Below are 17,962 nucleotides of genomic sequence, written 5' to 3'. Positions count from 1 at the left end.
AACCCAGAATTCCAAGGGGCGGAGGAGACTGCAGGAACTATGGGATAGCTACGGAATAGCTACCCACAGTGCAACGCTCCGGAAATCGACACTAGCCTCGGTACATGGACGCACACGCCGAATTAATGTGCTTAGTGTGGCCGCATGCACTTGACTTTAGACAATCTGTTTTACAAAACCAGTTTATGTAAAATCGGAATAATCCCGTAGTGTAGACATACCCTCCCTTTCTGAACTGCCTGCCCCAGGCAGTTTTAGCTCTTCAGTGAAGCTATGCTGCTCACGGCCACCCTTGGATACCCACTGATTTATATTGTATTTGGCATCAGGTCCGTTACTTGCACTGGTCACAGGCAATAGGTCCTGTTGTCATTTAGGCAACACCTGTTCCAGCCCCAATGGCAAACTGACTGGCACACTCTTTGGTGGCTGAAGTACTCTGTGCTTCAAAGACTGAAGAATTTAGAATCACAGAAATGTAGGTGGTCACGTTCAGTCCCCTGCGCTGAGGCACCATTGAGTAAACCTAGGCCATAACTGACAGGTGTCTGTCCAGCCTGGTCTTAAAAACCTCCAATGACTGGAGGCCTATTCCACTTCTTAACTAACCTTCTAGTTAGAAAGTTTTTCCTAATATCTATCTAAATCTTCCTTGCTGCAGATTAAGCCCATTACTTCTTGTCCTACCTTCAGTGTATGTGGAGAACAAGTGATCACCGTCTTCTTTATAACTCTTGTCAGGTCCCCTCAGCCTTTTTGCACATACCCAGTTTTTTAAATCTTTCCTTGTAGGACAAGTTTGCTAAACCTTTTATCATTTTTGTAGCTCTCCTCTAGACTCTTTCCAATTTGTCCATGTCTTTCCTAACGTGTGGTGCCCAAAACTGGCCACATTACTCTGGCTGAGGCCTCACCAGTGCCGAGTAGAGTAGGACAGTTGCCTCCTGTGTCTGACATACAACACTCCTGTTAATATACCCCAGAGTGATATTAGCCTTTCTCATAACTGCATCATGACATTGGCTCATATTCAATTTGTGACCCACTGTAACCCCCAGATCCTTGTCCATTTCAGATTATTGTTTACTTTCATGCACAAGCAACAAAGAGCCTGCCCATCATAATCTCAGTGGGACCACTGGGCTCCAGCTTAGCAACTGCCCTGCTGGATGATCTTGAGCAAATCACTTCACTTCTCTGTGACTCAATTTTTCCATCTGTAAAATGGGGATAATGACGCTGATCTCATTTGTAAAGTCCTTTGAGGCATACTAACAAAAAGTGCTAGATAAAAGCTAGGTGGTGTTATTAATCTGCACTTTATAATTCACACATAAAATGGTCACTTCCACGTATGATTTACCTATAGGCAGCAGTGAGATCTCTGATTATTGAAACTTTTTTACTTTTACAAAACATTACAGAACACTTACTAGCATATGCCCAAGTATTGTAAATATCCTCTCAAAATAAGTAGAGAGAAATACACTTTAAGGTACAGAATCTTTGCTTTTTCAATGGAGATTGATCAGTTATTCGCAGCAAGTCTTTCCACTTATTGGCATGAATTAGCACAGTTCTCTCCACTGTCTCGGCATACACAAGACCAAATCAGAGATGCCAGGCTGTTGTGAAATCCTTGAATATTCAAGAAGTGCTTAGTCAAAGATCAGAGCCTGATCCTGCTAACAACCAGCTGCATTTCAGGGAAACATTGTCCCCTGAAAGAACTTTTCATATATAATTTGAAACTGAAATAAACTTCTCTGGTTACAATGTAAAATGAGACTCTCTTAAAAAAATCTCCTTCTTCTCTTCCTGCCTCTACCCCACAACAGCCTCCTAGAGTTTGGGTAGTGCCACAACATGGGCCCTGTCCATGCCTCTTATTTTATGACAAAGCAAAACTGAAAATAACCTTTTTAGGTTGTACAGCTTCCCTTGTCACTGTTTGCCTGTTACTAGCAGCAATATTGGGTCACAGCAGAACATGACTCTGAGATGATAGATGCAGTGGAGGATTAAGGTTTGAAGTTAACTCTGGGCGTGATCCAGTGGGAAGGCTGTCATACTACAAAAAGCAGAGGAAGGGACTTTCAGTGCCCCAGATACTGACTTGTGATGTTTGTTAATCTGACAAGAAGCCTGTGGCTGTAGGCTATGGCTTATTTATTTAATCTCTCCTCTGCTCCAGGGAGATTACTGTTTAAACAAGAGACACAGAGAAGATAGGATGCTTTGGGAACAACAGAAGAGAGAATGACTAGGATTTTTTTTAGAAGTGTTAATGTTGTTAACTTCCTTCTTGGGCATTGTGGAAGAAGAGAGCCATTAGGATGGGTTTGAATGGCAAGAGAATGGTAGTTTGACAGACCAGACTAGGGAGGTTATTCCACACATAGGAGGAGCATTAAAGGCAGGAGGCAGTTGTCAGAGACATTTTGGGAATTGTTAGGGAGCAGAGCAGTAAGAGACCAGTTTGTTAATGTAGGCAGGAGCTAAGATAACTTCCTTCTTAGTATCCCCTAGGAGGCAAACTAACCCAAAGGTGATGAGTAGGCAGGGCGTGACTCAGTACCTCTTCTGCAGCTGCCATCAGCTCTGTGGACACAGAGCGGGGAAGCATCCCACGGAGTGGTGCAGTGTGCACTCTGCTGTCCTGGAGAGTTTCAGGAGCAATTCTGCTTGGGTGGGGCAGCTCTATGCCACCTCCAAAATGAGCATCTGAATGAATTGCCCTGTGGGACCCTTAGAATGTTTTGTTCAGTCACTTGCTGCCACTGGGGAGCAGTATCTCCGACAGTCCTTTTGCAAAGATTTTGACTGTATAATCTGGCTTCTGCTTTCATTAACTAGTCAGTCCATTTTCCGTCTTGGTTGTGAGACATTTTCATTTAGATTGGTGCTGAAGCTTGTGTGGCTTTATTATGGTCTCTTCCAGGGCCCTTCCAGCTCTCTTTCACAGTTAACCTCACTAATTATCCTGTTTAATTCATCTTGTCTATTAGCTCCTTTCATTTTGTTAATGTCACTTATTCTTCCCAGCTGACAAAGTAGCCGAGGGGTGGGCAAACTTTTTGGCCCAAGGGCCGCATCTGGGTATGGAAATTGTATGGCGAACCATGAATGCTCACAAAATCGGGGGTTGGGATGAGGGCTCCGGCTGGGGGTGTGGGCTCTGGAGTGGGGCTGAAGATGAGGGATTGGGGGTGCAGGAGGGTGCTTTGGGCTGGGACTGAGAGCAGGAGAGAGATCAGGGCTGGGGCAGGGGGTTGAAGTGCAGGAGGGAGTCAGGGGTGCAGGCTCCGCACGGCGCTTACCTCAAGCAGCTCCCAGAAACAGTGGCATGTCCCCCCTCCAGCTCCCTCTGGTTCCCAGCCAATGGGGTGGGGGTGGTGCTTGGGGTGGGGGCAGCGTGCAGAGCCCCTTGGCTGCCCCTACGTGTAGGAGCCATAGGAGGGACATGCCACTGCTTCTGGGAGCCACGTGGAGCTAGGGCAAGCCCCCGGACTCCGCTCCCTGGTGGGAGCTTGCGAGCCGGATTAAAACGTCTGGAGGGCCAGATGCAGCCCCCGGGCTATAGTTTACCCACCCCTGGAGTAGCCTGTACTTTTCTCACTTCCTGGATTGTCGTTGCAGGTTACCATCGTTTAGGGCAGATAATTTGACTTGAAGACCAGTGGTGATCAGCTCTGAATTTAACTAGCATATAAAAATTCTGTATTCCTATGCCATGGAAAAAGTGGCAGAAGAGAATAAAAATCTCTTTACATGTACCCATTGTAGTAAGAGCAGGGCCTGCCTCTGGCTCACAGCTCCACTTTGCTTTATGTTAGCAAAGTCTTGACCATTACTTTAGTTCAGGCCTTAGGCCTCATACCAGGCCTCTGATACAAGGTTATATGTCTTCATGGCTCCTCTTACTTACATGTGAGACATTGTACAGATAAGTACAACCCCTCTACGTAGATTGGTTCGATCAAACAACTCATCATCATTTTACCCGTTTTTGCCCTGTCATTGGGATGAGTCAGTCTGTTCCTTGTTATCTGTGTGGAATGTGCAAGTATGTGAATGTTCTGATCTCTAGTGTTCAGTACCTTTTAGGTACGTATCTTCTTGCAGCATCAGCCCTTTCCTTGCCAGCTTCTGTGAGCAGGGCATGCCTCTTGCTCACAGCTCCACTTTGCTTTATGTTAGCAAAATCTTGACCATTACTTTAGTTCAGGCCTTAGGCCTCATACCAGGCCTCTGATACCAATGTTTATGTCTCAGGACCTCCTCTTACTACACCCATAAAGGTGCTTGTTTTATGAGAAGTTTCCATTTGCTGATTGGATCAGAAGACTTGATGCAGATTTGTAGGTTTCACTCGTGCAGTGTTAAAGCTGAATGTCACCTGTGCATGCTGGGGGACTGTGTATGACAACCTGTCAGATGGACTCTTGCCAGCCAGCGGGAAGCTGGCCAATCTAATATTGAATGGGATAGTGGGTGCATCTTTTAAGAGAGCAAGATAAAGTTCTCCTTAACAACCTTGCTCAGAAAATCGCCACTTGCTATTATTTGCCTTGTCAGTTACAACCTTGTCTCAAACTTTCTCTTTCTAGAGCACAACAGTCTTGCAGTTTAGTGTTTGTGAAACCACTAAGGGAAATTGTAGAAGCCCAAAATGCTTCAGCAGCTCAGTTTGCTGAAGGTCCTATGCGCTGTCATCTCCCTATAACAGGTTCTGCTACCTCTGCATTGCCTTCTTTGGCCAAGATAGGGACCTGGATGATCACAAGCTGGGTAAGACTCAGCCCGAACCTGAGGATGCTGGAAGAGAGAAGAATCGGGAGAGTTGGTAGAAGGTTGTTTACTCCTTCTGTTAAAGGTGCATGTCTGCCCTTTGTAAAGAATTCCACAACCTTGGGCTCTTGTAATTGAGATAATAGTGGTGGCTATAAGTGCTAAGAGGTTGCAGGCTTTGTTGCAGGAATCCTTCGTCACCTGGACACAGAATTGCTATAATGTTCTCAAGGCTATCCTGGAAGAGCACTTCGGAGCTTTAGCTAGTGCAGAATGTGGCAACCCACTTTCTTAGTACATCAGACTGACATGAGCACTCTGCACCTCTGCTCTGCACTTGATTCCAACTTGCTTCTGGTGGCAGTTCCAAGTGTCATCATCGATAAGCTGTAAATGGCCTGTATAGTAGTTACTAGAAAGACCATCTGTCTTTCTGTGCCCTGATTAGATCAGCTGAGCTACTTTTGCTCTCAGTTCCAGTGGTTGGGCTCTTGTGGTCTGGTGTCTGGACAGTGGAGAGTGTCCAGCTGTGGAAGTTGTTCCCCCTTCTGATCAGTCAGAGCCTGAGTTTCATGTCCTTCAGGGCACAGTACAGGATGTATTTACTTGCTGCAACTAAGAAGCTCATTTGGTGGTAGGTAGAGGTACTTATAGGTAGGTTATTCTACATTGTCCATTGAAAGTAGTGCAGATATGATTGGCACTCAGAAGGTGCAGTGATGGGCAGTTAGTAGCTGGTATCCCTGACAAATACTTAATTTGGATAGCAAAGCCTGCTAAGCTCAAATCATGGTGTCATAATTAGCCCTGAATGGAGTTGTCCTTTCCTAAAATTGGTTACCTCCTTAAGGGCAAAGGCATGTTTTGATACAATTTTCTGTGATCTAGAGTATTGCTGATACTTGGGAGCCAAGACGAGTTTGCCAAATAAATCTCTTTGTAAGTTGCAGGTCATGGGGTACGAATATTAACCATGGGCCTCAGTAATCCATGAAAGTGGATAACTGGGTCACAGAATCAGAAAAGTATGTTGCATGTTCAAGTGTGATGTTTTGAGAGAGAAGAAAAGCAGGATTCACACTCCCTTCCCTCACCTCCAGATATACACAGGGACCTCTGAAGCCCCCCCAGCACCCTAATAACACATGTCCCTGCTATGCAGTAATTGTCTAGTTTAAAGGTTTCATTGAACATTCTTAGAGCTGATTAGAGGAAAGGGAGCATCGAAAGGGGGAGAGGGTGTAATTTTTTCCTTTAATCCTTCAGGGCTCAACTATCCCGTCTGCTTGTATCAACAGATTGAGTCACACCTTTCCCTTGTTGTAACAATCTCTCTCTTCCATCCTGCAGGAGTTGTTTGTTGAAACCATAGCTAAAGATGCTTATGTGTATGCTCAGCAAGGAAAAAGGAAAACTCTGCAAAGGAAAGACTTGGGTAAGAAGACCATTTTTGTTATGCTGACTTTTGTCAATAATGTTACTAGACTAAAGGCTTTTTCCAGCTGATTCCATGTGTTTTGTGACATTGTAGGTGCAGATTTAAAACAGTATTATCTTGTTCCTAGAGATGAAAAGAAAAAAGCTCTCTTCTGCCAAATATTACATTGTAAAATATTCCCCCTCGTAGTCTCCAAAATGAATAAATCTATTTTTTAAAAAGTCATTGTTAAAATCATGTTGATGTGTTTAAAGTATCTCTGCACTTGAATTTGTTTATCTGTGCCAATTGTTTTCAATTCACTTTGTTTTATAGATAATGCCATTGAAGCTATTGATGAATTTGCTTTTCTGGAAGGTGAGTTTCTGGTTGGTTTAATTTTGTTTTAATTTTTTGCAGACATTGTCTCCATATCGACAAGGAGAGCATTCAAATCAATCATTTGCAGATTTTTCGATTTTAACTTCAGTTTAGTAAAGCTAATGGCCCAACTAGAAATGTGTCACTTGTCTTGGTAACATTTAAAATTCAGCATTCAAAACACTGAATTGAGGAGTGAAATGGAACATCAGCAATGAAATACCTTTCAGGGAAATTTGTTCCTAGAATTTTAAGTTTTGATAAATTACAGCATCTTCCCTTGGCTGCTTTCAAACAAGGTTCCACTGTTTGTTCATGTCTACCTGTGCTGTCTGCCTTTGCCCCTTTTGAATTTCCGTTTGAATTTCTAGGTACTTTGGACTGATCTCACCAGGAAAGGAGTTACCTGAAGAAAGAGTCAGCGGAGTGGGGTGGCCCTTGGAAGACACGTGGCATGAGATTTTCAAATTAATCTAGACAAATTTTCGTGGAAGATGTGTCTCTGTTCCTAGACTACTTTGGAAATCTCAGCCAGAATGTATTGTAAAAAGCTTAAGTTGTGATAGTTCTTTATTTAAAATCCATAAATTTTCATACATTTTTGTATGTAATATGACCTCCAGCTCGCATTTCAGAACCAGGCTCAGACTTTCACTGTGTAACATGGAAATAGCTCGGAATAGCCATGCTGTACTAGCATCTCCTCTAGAACTCGGTGGTAATAAAAAGCATTGAGGTTGGGGTGATCCTGCCTCTGAAGTCTGAGGGTAGTTATTTTTTTATGGAAATGTATTTTTTGTATATGTTACTCTCTTGGCCAAATAGAGTTAAATGTTTCTTGACCAATGGGTGTAATAGTTTCTCTTCAATGTGTCTGTGTGAAGGGTCTGGGATGGGGGGGCGCACATTCATGCATACGTTATGGGAAATGTTGGCCTCATAGTGGGTTGGATAATATAACTTGGCATCTCAGCTGAACTAGGCAGTGTTCTGGAGGCAACAGTTTCAGATCCGTCACTGAGTTTGAGTTGAATTTTGCACTTAAAAGAGGGCTTCAGCCTCTTTGTTATGTATGAAAAATAGAGCATTATTCTTCCCAAAATTACAGCTCTTACTCTTTGAGCATAGAATGAATTTTCTGAGAATTTACAAGTAAATCCATTGATTAGTATAGCAATTAAAAGTAATTTTAAAATGAGCCTTTAAGAAATCTAGAATGTCAGACCTCCTTCTTCTCCTCCCCTCCCATGGTCTTAAGGAATGAAACAGATGTCTCAAACTTCCCATATAGTTAAAACTCGCTAATCTTGTCTGTAGGTGGCATATGAAGAATTTTTCATTTAGGATTAGTAGTCTTTTTTCCCTGTCACTCCTCAAAACCAAGAGTTTCTTCTACAGCTGAGGCTGAAGAATATTTTATTACAGAGAATTCAGAGTAGAACTGCGCTTTCAAAATGACTGCCACCTCTTGTTCTCAGGGGATTAAGGCCACGAGAACCCTTGAGCAAACATGGCTGCTCTCTTTCTTCAGCTGCTTCTCAGAGATTTTCCCTCAGTCTGCTGACAGCATAAGTGGTCAACATCTTCCCTGAGGGCAGCTTGGCTTCACTCTTTCTGGGAACAATGGGAAGCACTGGCCATTTTGAAAAGAACTCTTAAATGAGGGTAGCTCATGACTTCAGTCCCACTGAGAACAATGGGAGACAATAACCATTCTGAAAAAAGATAAATCTTCGAGAGTTACCACTGAGGAGAAGATTTTAGGTACCACCCTCAGCTGACAGATAAAGTTTCAGTTATGAAAAATAATGGTAAAATAACACCATTAATCTTAAATAGTTAATTCCAAAAGTTACTGATAGGATCATGTACTGATAGGATCATCGCTTCTCGGCCTCGTGGCTGAGGGGTGAAAACATTATCTAAGTTGTATCTTCATAACAGGGAGAAGATGAGGGAGGGGGAATTTTCAGGACAAAGGAGAGCGAAAGTGAGATGTAGACTCTGGCTGCTTTGGCAAAACAGCTAGCTGGCCTGCATGCTTTGGCTGCCTTGAGCTGCTCCAAGGTGAGGGCAAACCAGTCAGAGTATACTGATTTGGCAATAAAAGTTGAAATTTAAAAAATGATTGATTCATCAACTCTCCAAATCATTGCTCAGTATTCGTGTGTGACATTTTTAATTAAAAGGAAATTCCCTGGCACAAACTACATTAAGATGGAGTTAACTCTGAGCGCATGTATCAGTAAGGTTAAGATTTGGTCATGGGTATTTTTAGTGAATCATAGAATGTTAAGGTTGGAAGAGACCTCAGGAGGCCATCTAGTCCAACACCCTGCTCAAAGCAGGGCCAAGCCCAACTAAATCATCCCAGCCAAGGCTATGTCAAGCTGGGTCTTAAAAACCTCCAAGGATGGAGATTCCACCACCTCCGTAGGTAACCCATTCCAGTGCTTCACCACCCTCCTAGTGAAATAGTGTTTCCTAATGTCCAACCTAGACCTCCCTCACTGTAACTTGAGACCATTGCTCCTTGTTCTATCATTTGCCACCACTGAGAACAGCTGAGATCCATTTTGGAACCCCCCTTCAGGTAGTTGAAGGCTGCTATCAAATCCCCCCTCACTCTTCTCTTCTGCAAACTAAATAACCTCAGTTCCCTCAGCCTCTCCTCGTAAGTCATGTGCCCCAGCCCCCTAATCATTTTTGTTGCCCTCCAATGAACTCTCTCCAATTTGTCCACATCCCTTCTGTAGTAGGGAGACTAAAACTGGACACAATACTCCAGGTGTGCTTCACCAGTGCCGAACAGAGGGGAATAATCACTTCCCTCGATCTGCTGGCAGTGCTCCTACTAATACAGCCCAATATGCCATTGACCATCTTGGCAACAAGGGCACACTGCTGACTCGTATCCTGCTTCTTGTCCACTGTAATCCCCAGGTCCTTTTCTGCAGAACTGCTGCTTAGCCAGTCGGTCCTCCGTCTGTAGCGGTACATGGGATTCTTCCTTCCTAAGTGCAGGACTCTGCGCTTGTCCTTGTTGAACCTCATCAGATTTCTTTTGGCCCTATCCTCCAGTTTGTCTAGGTCACTCTGGACCCTATCCTTACCCTCCAGTGTATCTACCTCTCCCCCCAGCTTAGTGTCGTCTGCAAACTTGATGAGGGTGCAATTAATCCCATCATCCAGATAACTGATAAAGATGTTGAACAAAACTGGCCCCAGGACCAATCCCTGGGGCACTCCGCTTGATGCCAACTAGACATCGAGCCATTGATCACTACCTGTTGAGCCTGACAATCTAGCCAGCTTTCTATCCACCTTACAGTCCATTCAGCCAATCCATACTTTTTTAACTTGCTGGCAAGAATACTGTGGGCGACCATATCGAAAGCTTTGCTAAAGTCAAGATGTGTGACATCCCCTGCTTTCCCCATATCCACAGAGCCAGTTATCCTATCACAGAAGACTATCAGGTTGGTTAGGCTCTTGGTGAATCCATGTTGAATGTTCCTGATCACAGTCAGGGACAGGTCGCAGGCAATAAACAAAAATTCGTGGAAGCTCCTTGACCCATCCCTGACTTTTACTAAAAGTACCTGGAAGAGGTGCGGGGACAGAGCGCTGCTGGGGCTTGCAGCTGCAGCCTCATTGCTGTGCCAGCCCCAGGGGGCTCACTTAGCCCCAGCCACTGCTCTGCCCCAATGGCCCTGGGGCTGGCCGCTGGTTGGCGGTGCTGCAGCTGGGCATGGTCAGCTGTTCTGGCGGCCCTGAGGCTAACAGCTGCTCCAACCCTGGCCCAGATGAAGTCCCAGAGGTCCTGGAAAAGGATGGAAAAGGTGACCTCCATGACAGAATCGTAGCCTTAGGGTATCACTAACTTAGGGTAAAATACATTATTCAGTGTCATCATTATTCTCAAACTGAGCACGCTAAACTGAGGAAATTCACAGTTAACACATTGAGATTTGTTTTAACTTTTAACCTTAAGATACAGAAATGCAGAATTAGGGACTCAAACAATCTTAACTCTGCTTTGTAGTCACACCACTCTTGTGTTTAAATATCAGTTTAATCTAAGCTGGAGCCACAAACTCTTAACATGTCTCATTAAAACCTTACAATAACCATATGACTATAGTAATTCCCTTCCCTTCAGTGCAACGACAGCTAGTAATTTAGCTTCTTGTGTCCAAAACCTCTCAATGAATTTCCTGCTTTATGAAGTAAGAAATTCATTAAGTGGAGAAGAGCTTTCTGTTCCCTTAGAGCCAAAGTCCACACTGAATAAATGGTGAGAGTTGTGCAGGGGCTGCAAGCTGGCCATAAAGCAACTGAAAGTCACAGAGATGTGTAACTTGCACTGATTTGCCATGCAAGGAGTGTGCAAAACGAGTGTAACTTACATGTATTTGGGATTGTGTGGGGACCAGTTCATGACTCATAATCAAGTGCATGTGGGAATGCTGACGATGGTCTGAGTGTAAGATAAAGTCTGGGGGGATGCAGCTTTAAGATGTGTCTTAAATCTTCCTGTCAGTTCCTTTTCCTGCTACATCTCCCCCTGAGGGCCTTACCTCTGTCCTGTTGAGGCCTTATTCTGCCCTCAGGAACATGGGTGTGAACCTTTGGGGTTGAATTCTTCTCCCATTTAAAGATGTGCAACTTCACTGATTGCTGCACCTGATAGTGATGCCTGACTTGAATCCTTGGTGCATAAATTGCATTCTTTTACATTTGTCTTGCATGCTAAATCATGCAAGTTACCCTATACCTGCTGCACTGACCCCACAGTTTGTGTCCATGGGGGCAGGACACACTTACTCCAACTTGCACTTGGCCAACCTGGCCCAAGGATTCTAGCAATGTCCTCACAATGACGTCCTAACTAATGCATGTCTCTATATCCCTTAGAACTAACAAAATATCCCTGAGTTAATACCTGTTGAAAATGTCTGCAGACTACACAGTCCTATGTGCAACCACTGCAAATCCATGCAACATTTATATCTATTTTTGTCCATGTAGAATGGGCTTAATACCCTGCATGGACATAGCACTTTTTCCCTCTGTATCTTAAAGCACATAAAGGTGGCTCATCAAGAGTAACCCCATTGTACAAGCAGCAGAGAATCCTGTGGCACCTTATAGACTAACAGACGTTTTGGATCATGAGCTTTCGTGGGTGAATACCCACTTCGTCAGATGAATGTAGTGGAAATTTCCAGGGGCAGGTATATATATGCTAGCAAGCGAGCTAGAGATAACGAGTTTAGTTCAATGAGGGAGGATGAAGCCCTGTTCTAGCAGCTGAGGTGTGAAAACCAAGGGAGGAGAAACTGGTTCTGTAGCTGGCAAGCCAAGAATGATCCAAAACGTCTGTTAGTCTATAAGGTGCCACAGGATTCTCTGCTGCTTTTACAGATTCAGACTAACACGGCTACTCCTCTGATACTTGACACCCATTGTACAGGCAGCATGACTAAGCACATAGATTTGAGTCTCTCCAAGAGGTATTGTAGTGAATAAGACCAGTGTCTCATTTCAGAGCTCTTGGTTCTGTTCCCAGCTTTGTCCCAAGCTTTCTGTCCCCTTGCATGACTTGCTTAAACTTAGCTTCACAATCTATAATGGGAGTAATGATATTTGCCTACTTCCCTAGGTTAGGACTATGGGGCTTTCCCCCAGACCCCCCTCCCAAAAAAAGGCGTTGTGATGCAAAGAGAAGTGAGACCTTTTAGTGGAAGAAGTGACACAGTAACAAGATCTCCTGGCTTTCCCACAGGGAAAGAGGCCATTTTGGTGGGAATGCAGAGCAGTAGACTGCATGTGTCCGTGGGCTCGTTTTAACAGACCCTATGTTTCCCAGAAACATTTGGAGTAATTCATGGGACAGGAGGATTCAGTTGGCCTACACTTTCAAAAATGACTTTTGGGGCCTCCATTTTTGGATATCCAACTTCAGGCACCAAGGGTTTGATATTTTCAAGGAGCTGAGTACCTACAACTCCAGCTGAAGTCCATGGAATCTACAGATGCTCAGCACCTTTGGATGTGATGCCCTAGTCTAAAATTAGGTCTTTACAGAGTCTGCTAATGTAACTAAGGACAAAATTGAGCCCTATGTGGCTATCCAAAAATTGAGGCATCCAAAATGAGTGGACACTTTTGCAAATGGAAGCTTTCAGGGCCGGATTTACACCTTAGGCACAGCATCTTCAGTGCCCCTCCTGCCTACAGTTGACCTTCGTGGTGCACGCAGTTTTAGAGAGATAAGGTGCCCCTAGAATGCTGGCACCCCAAGGCACTTGCTTACCGTGCCTAATTGGAAATCCAGCCCTGGAGGCTGTAGTGTGAAGCTAAGTTGTCTGTGCATAGATGCATCATGCAATTGTCCTTAGTGACACAGGCACTGACCTTCTAATGTGCTGGGGGGGGGCTTGACCCCTGGCTCTGCCTCAGCCTTGCCCCCACTCCACCCCTTCCTCCAAGGCCCCCACCCCACCTCTTCTCACCCTGTTCCTCTCCCTTCCCCAGTGTGCCGCACCCTCACTCCTTCCCTTCCCTCACAAAGCCTCCTGCACACTGTGAAACAGCTGATTGCAGAGGGTGGAAGGCGCAGGGAGGGAGGGGGATGCACTGATCTGCAGGGCCTGCTGGGGGTTAGGGAGAGAGTTGATAGGGGGCTGCCAGTGGGTGCTCAGCACCCACCATTTTTCCCTGTGGTGCTCCAGCCCTGGCGCCTGTGCTTAGTAACACTTATGAACTTCACAAAATCTGCTCCTGTAAAGGCTTAGAACCTAATTTTCAAATATGGACAACTCTAGCTCTTTGGGGCAGAGAGTGTCTTTTTGTTCTGTGTACAGCGCCTGGCACCATAGGGGCCTCCTAGAATCCTAGAGATTAAGGCCAGAAGGGACGCCCCAGATCATCTAATCTGACATCCTGTAGATCACAGCCACCTACCCTGCCCTGCACTTGCACCTGCACACTAACCCCAACAACCAACATGAGACTGAGCTGTTAGAGCCCACAGGAGACTAGACTGTTATAAGGCACAGGCAGAGAAGAGGAGGGACTGAGGTGCATCGGGGTTTGAGGCTCCTGTAATGGCAGGGAAATGATTAAATTATATAGAGCCAGATAGTCCTTGGAAGGTGAAAAGTCCACAATGTCGCTGCCAATCTGACTTGGGGAAAAATTCCTTCCCAACCCCACATAAGGCCACCAATTAGCTCAGGGGTAGTCAATAGGCAGACCAGGGCCAAATCCGGACCCGCCAGACACTTTGGAATGGACACCAAAATCTTTTTATTTACTTATCATTGTTGTTATATTTTTTATTATTTCCTCTGGAGTCTGGAACTCGACTATACCTTGAGCAAGAAATTTGGACCTTGACAAATAATTGACCATCCCTGAGTTAGGATCAGCCAAGCACCTGAGAGAGAGAGAATGCCCAGTGCCATCTCACAGCCTGTCCCTCTGTCCAGTGTTCCCTCTCCAGCTGTGGCCATCCCTGATTCTCCAGAGGAAGGCAACGAAAACAAAAAAACAAACAAAAAACTCAAAAAAACCAGCCCCTCCCAGTGTACATTGGCTTGGTCCATGAATGGGGCACCTAGGCACTACGACAATACAAAAAATAATGAACTATCAAATCAAGGCCAGTTTCCTTCAGAGAAAGGAAGGGCTCTGCTCCTCAGAGAGCTCTGCTTCTCTGCCAAAGTCAGCCCTTTGGACTATCGGGCTGTTCCAATTATTTTTACATCTTGGGGAAGGGGTCTTATTTCCACTCTGCCTCCTGTCAGGAACGGGTGACTTGGTTTTGCTCTGATGCCCGACTATGAAGTTCACCTTCAGGCTTTTCAACCTTCAGTTTCAAAGGTGAAAGTTTCAGGAAGTTCCGAGTGATGGAAAACTCAGGTTATAATTACAGAGGTGCTCAGACAACCATAAGCAGAGCATGCCGTGGGGTGCTCCTCACTGTTACTCAGGGTGGTAAGATGACGTATAGGGCAAAGAGAAAATGCACCCTGTGCACCACTGCTTGAATTCAGGCTTGTATCCTGCACTGCAATCCACAGGGGGCTGTGTATTTATCAATGCAATGGTCACAGCCTCCCAGCTGTGTGCCTATGCACTGGGGTTTGTGAGAGACTGTTGGAGTTCACTCATAATGACCTTTTTCTATCATTCTTGCCCCTGTGGGTACAGAATAAGGAGACCGCAATCAACACATACGCTCTGAGGAGATTTCTGGGAGCCCAGTTACAAGTGACTGTGACCAGGGGAAGCAGACATCAGGGTTCCATCTAATCAATTACCTGGCTAACAAGGGAGTCTCCGGTCTATCTCCATCCCAGCCCCCTGGTGTAAGGACTTTGCAAGCCCTCTGACCCATTGTGGGATTCAATTTCTTCTCCTCAGCCACAGAGGCAGAGCACAGAGATGCAGCAGGGATGGTGTGGGACGGTCATTTCATTTTCCAACCTGATAGAAGCTAGAAGGTAAAAAAAGAACAGGGGGAGTCATTGTGCACACCAGACTCTGTACCCTCTCTCCCCACCTAGTGCCCCACCTCGGTGCCACTTTGGCCCCGCTCTGTCTTACATGCCCTATACAATGAGCTCATCCCTGCACCCTCTGTCTTCTCCTCTGTGCCTAATACCTGCTCTGCCCTCTCTGCTCTGCAACCTCTCCCTCACAGCAGTGCTTGCGGGCCTGCCATTGTTTCTAACGTGACACTAGTGACCTTTTACAGATACAGAACCTGACAGCCCAGTTTCTTGTAGTTTCTTCCATGACTTTGCTCAAACACATAACAAAGTGGGGCCCTGACAGCTATGCTTGTGGCCTCTTTTAGACCAGGAAAAAAGGTGCTTTTTTCAATCGTGTTAACTCAGTGGAACTAGCTTTGCTTCAGTTGAAAGAAGGACCTGTTTTCCTAGCCTAGACAAGGTCTGTGAGAGCTCTTTGGGGGTTGTATTGCAGTCCCAGAAACCAATGCACACGCTAGAGAGAATTCCTCGCTGCGCGTAGGAAAGATCCATGGTGCTTCTGCTCCTCCATAGCTCAGGAACTTTCCTGCTTGTTTATTACTGAGCATGAAAAAAAGAAACTTCTTCCCAGTTGAAGGGTTCAGCTTTGCTAAAGAAAGAAAAAACAGCAAGGGATCTGGTGGCACCTTGAAGACTAACAGATCTGTTAGTCTTTGAGGTGCCCCCGGACTCCTTGTTGTTTTTGTGGGTACAGACTAACACAGCTACCCCTCTGATAAAGAAAGAAAGGCAGAAAGGAAGGCCCAGATACCTGCCTTGGGCTGCTCTCCAGAGGGAATGCTCTGAGATCTCCTATGACTCTGACTCTGGTGTATTTGTTTACCAAAGAGCTAGGGTTAATCTAAAGTCTGGTGTTGAAAAGAAACAAAAGATGGTTATCTCCAGAGAAAAGGCCATTCAGTGCAATGAATGAGGCTGAAGAACTGGATCTCTTTTAAATGAGACAACTTAAAAATGACTCCAAGCTACTGAGAGCTTAATTAGGTTGGAAGTGGTGGTGAGAACAAAGGCCCCCAAGGGAGAAATCCCCCATCCTGGGGTGGAAAACCTGCCATTTCCAAGCAAGGCTTTGAAGTGTGGCTGGAACCCGCTCCCCTAGACAAGTTGGTGATGAGATTCCATTACTGCTGAGGCCACTTTGGTGTTTATTTAGATCACAATCTTGGCAACATATGTCAGCAATATACAGACCCATTTGTCTCTGTTGCAAGCGCCTTCTCCCCTGCTAAGGGAGCTCTAGCTATAAATATCAGAGATAGGAATACTGGAGACAATTCAGTGTCTTCAAGAGTGCAGCTATGAGAGATCTTTCACTGGTGACTGTGCTTCTCAGTGGCCTTTTCTGTATTCCCAGCCTTGTCAGTAAGTCTCATTTCTCTTTTCCTCCTATGGTTTTTACTGGTCTGTGTGCTGATTTTAAGGAGTAAAGGACTTGTGAATGTGCTGCGGTGAAGTGTAAAATTATTTTAATATCCAATTCATCCTTTACTGGAGACCTAGATCATCTCTTCTATACAGTGCTGAGGTGATTGTCAGACATCAGCAATAAGCTGGGTAATGATTCTGCCATGCTGAGTAAAGTGAGAATGGGGATGGCTGAATCAAGGACTTAATTAATGATAATTAATGATGGAGTGTATACAGTCGGTCCTTGCCATGGAGTAGTCTTGGAGATCTAATGGGTCATTTCCATTTTTAGCTACTTTGATCCTGCTTATTCCTTAAATCAAAATCATAAAGTAAAAGAAATGAGGTCTGTGTGCCTTCTGCTTGGAGCTCAAACTCCCCTTCCAGCTAAAGAAGGAAGGCAGCACAAGCTGTAAGCTGGTGATCATGTGAGCTTTATGTTTTGTGAGTGCAGGTGCAGGAGTCATCAGCAGGAAGAGTGAAGGAAGAAACTTGTTTGCAGAGAGGGGCTGCTGCAGGAGGCAGAGCCATTCCATCTATATTGGGCACGGTAAGCGAACTTCTCCTTTTAGGCTCTGAGAAGCCTGGTTCCTTTAAACATTCCCACTCATGTTCCATCATCAACATCCCTCTGGACATTCTATGGATACTCACAAGACTTCACTGTCATTTTATTCCCAAAGAGCTAAGGTCTGAAGGTAACACCCCAAGGCATGCTGCCTAATCAACCTCTGGGATGCTGCACTCCTAGCAAGATCCTTAAAAGGCTAATGTTACTGCTCACTTACATAACCAGGCACTAAAAGCACATTTCACAAAATATTAGTGGGAAGATTAGTTAATTGGTCAATACATTCTCCTGAACAAAAGTTTTATTTTCTGTACCAAATGTATTGAACTTTCTCTCAAGACAAATGTTTGCATCCTTTCAAAGTTGCATTAGCTCAGAGCCGTATTGTACCAGGACAACTTGATTGTCAGGAGTAATCTTGGGAGTGCTGTGTTGGTCCCAGGCTATTAGAGAAACAAGTTGAGTGAGGTAACATCTTTTTTTACGGTGAGTGCAAATTAGAAAATATGTCAGTTTACTATATTCATACTGATGATACAGTTGCATCTGATGAATTGGGCTGTATCCCAGGAAAGCTTATGCTCAAATAAATTTGTTAGTCTCTAAGGTGCCACAAGTACTCCTGTTCTTTTTGAGGACACAAACTAACATGGCTGCTACTCTGAAAAAAGTGCATAGTAGTATCACATCCAAGTTGAGACAAACTTTCTGCTATGGCTTGGAGTTTGGAGCTGTGCAGGCACTTTCTGAAGTTTTCATGGCAAAGGAACTGGGGAAAAGGGAATAGAGGAGATGATAGTTCCCAACCCCCCTGTACATTTTTACAGCACA

At 44.8% G+C, this 17,962-nt stretch overlaps 1 protein-coding gene across 1 annotated transcript in view; it reads left to right on the top strand.

Annotated features, from left to right (window-relative positions):
* Positions 1-4,776: 4,776 nt before the first annotated feature.
* The window catches only part of LOC116825840 (uncharacterized), a 29,413-nt gene continuing 16,227 nt past the window's right edge, over positions 4,777-17,962 (top strand). The window contains exons 1-4 of the mRNA XM_032782125.2: positions 4,777-4,791; positions 6,142-6,226; positions 6,545-6,586; positions 17,015-17,110. Of these exons, the coding sequence (XP_032638016.2) occupies positions 4,777-4,791; positions 6,142-6,226; positions 6,545-6,586; positions 17,015-17,110 (238 nt within the window). The remainder of the gene's footprint in view (positions 4,792-6,141; positions 6,227-6,544; positions 6,587-17,014; positions 17,111-17,962) is intronic.

This window comes from Chelonoidis abingdonii, chromosome 11 (genome assembly GCF_003597395.2).
Source record: "Chelonoidis abingdonii isolate Lonesome George chromosome 11, CheloAbing_2.0, whole genome shotgun sequence".
Classification (NCBI taxonomy): Eukaryota; Metazoa; Chordata; order Testudines; family Testudinidae; genus Chelonoidis; species Chelonoidis abingdonii.
Note: the sequence above shows the minus strand (reverse complement) of the source record. Positions and strands in the feature narration are given on the sequence as shown.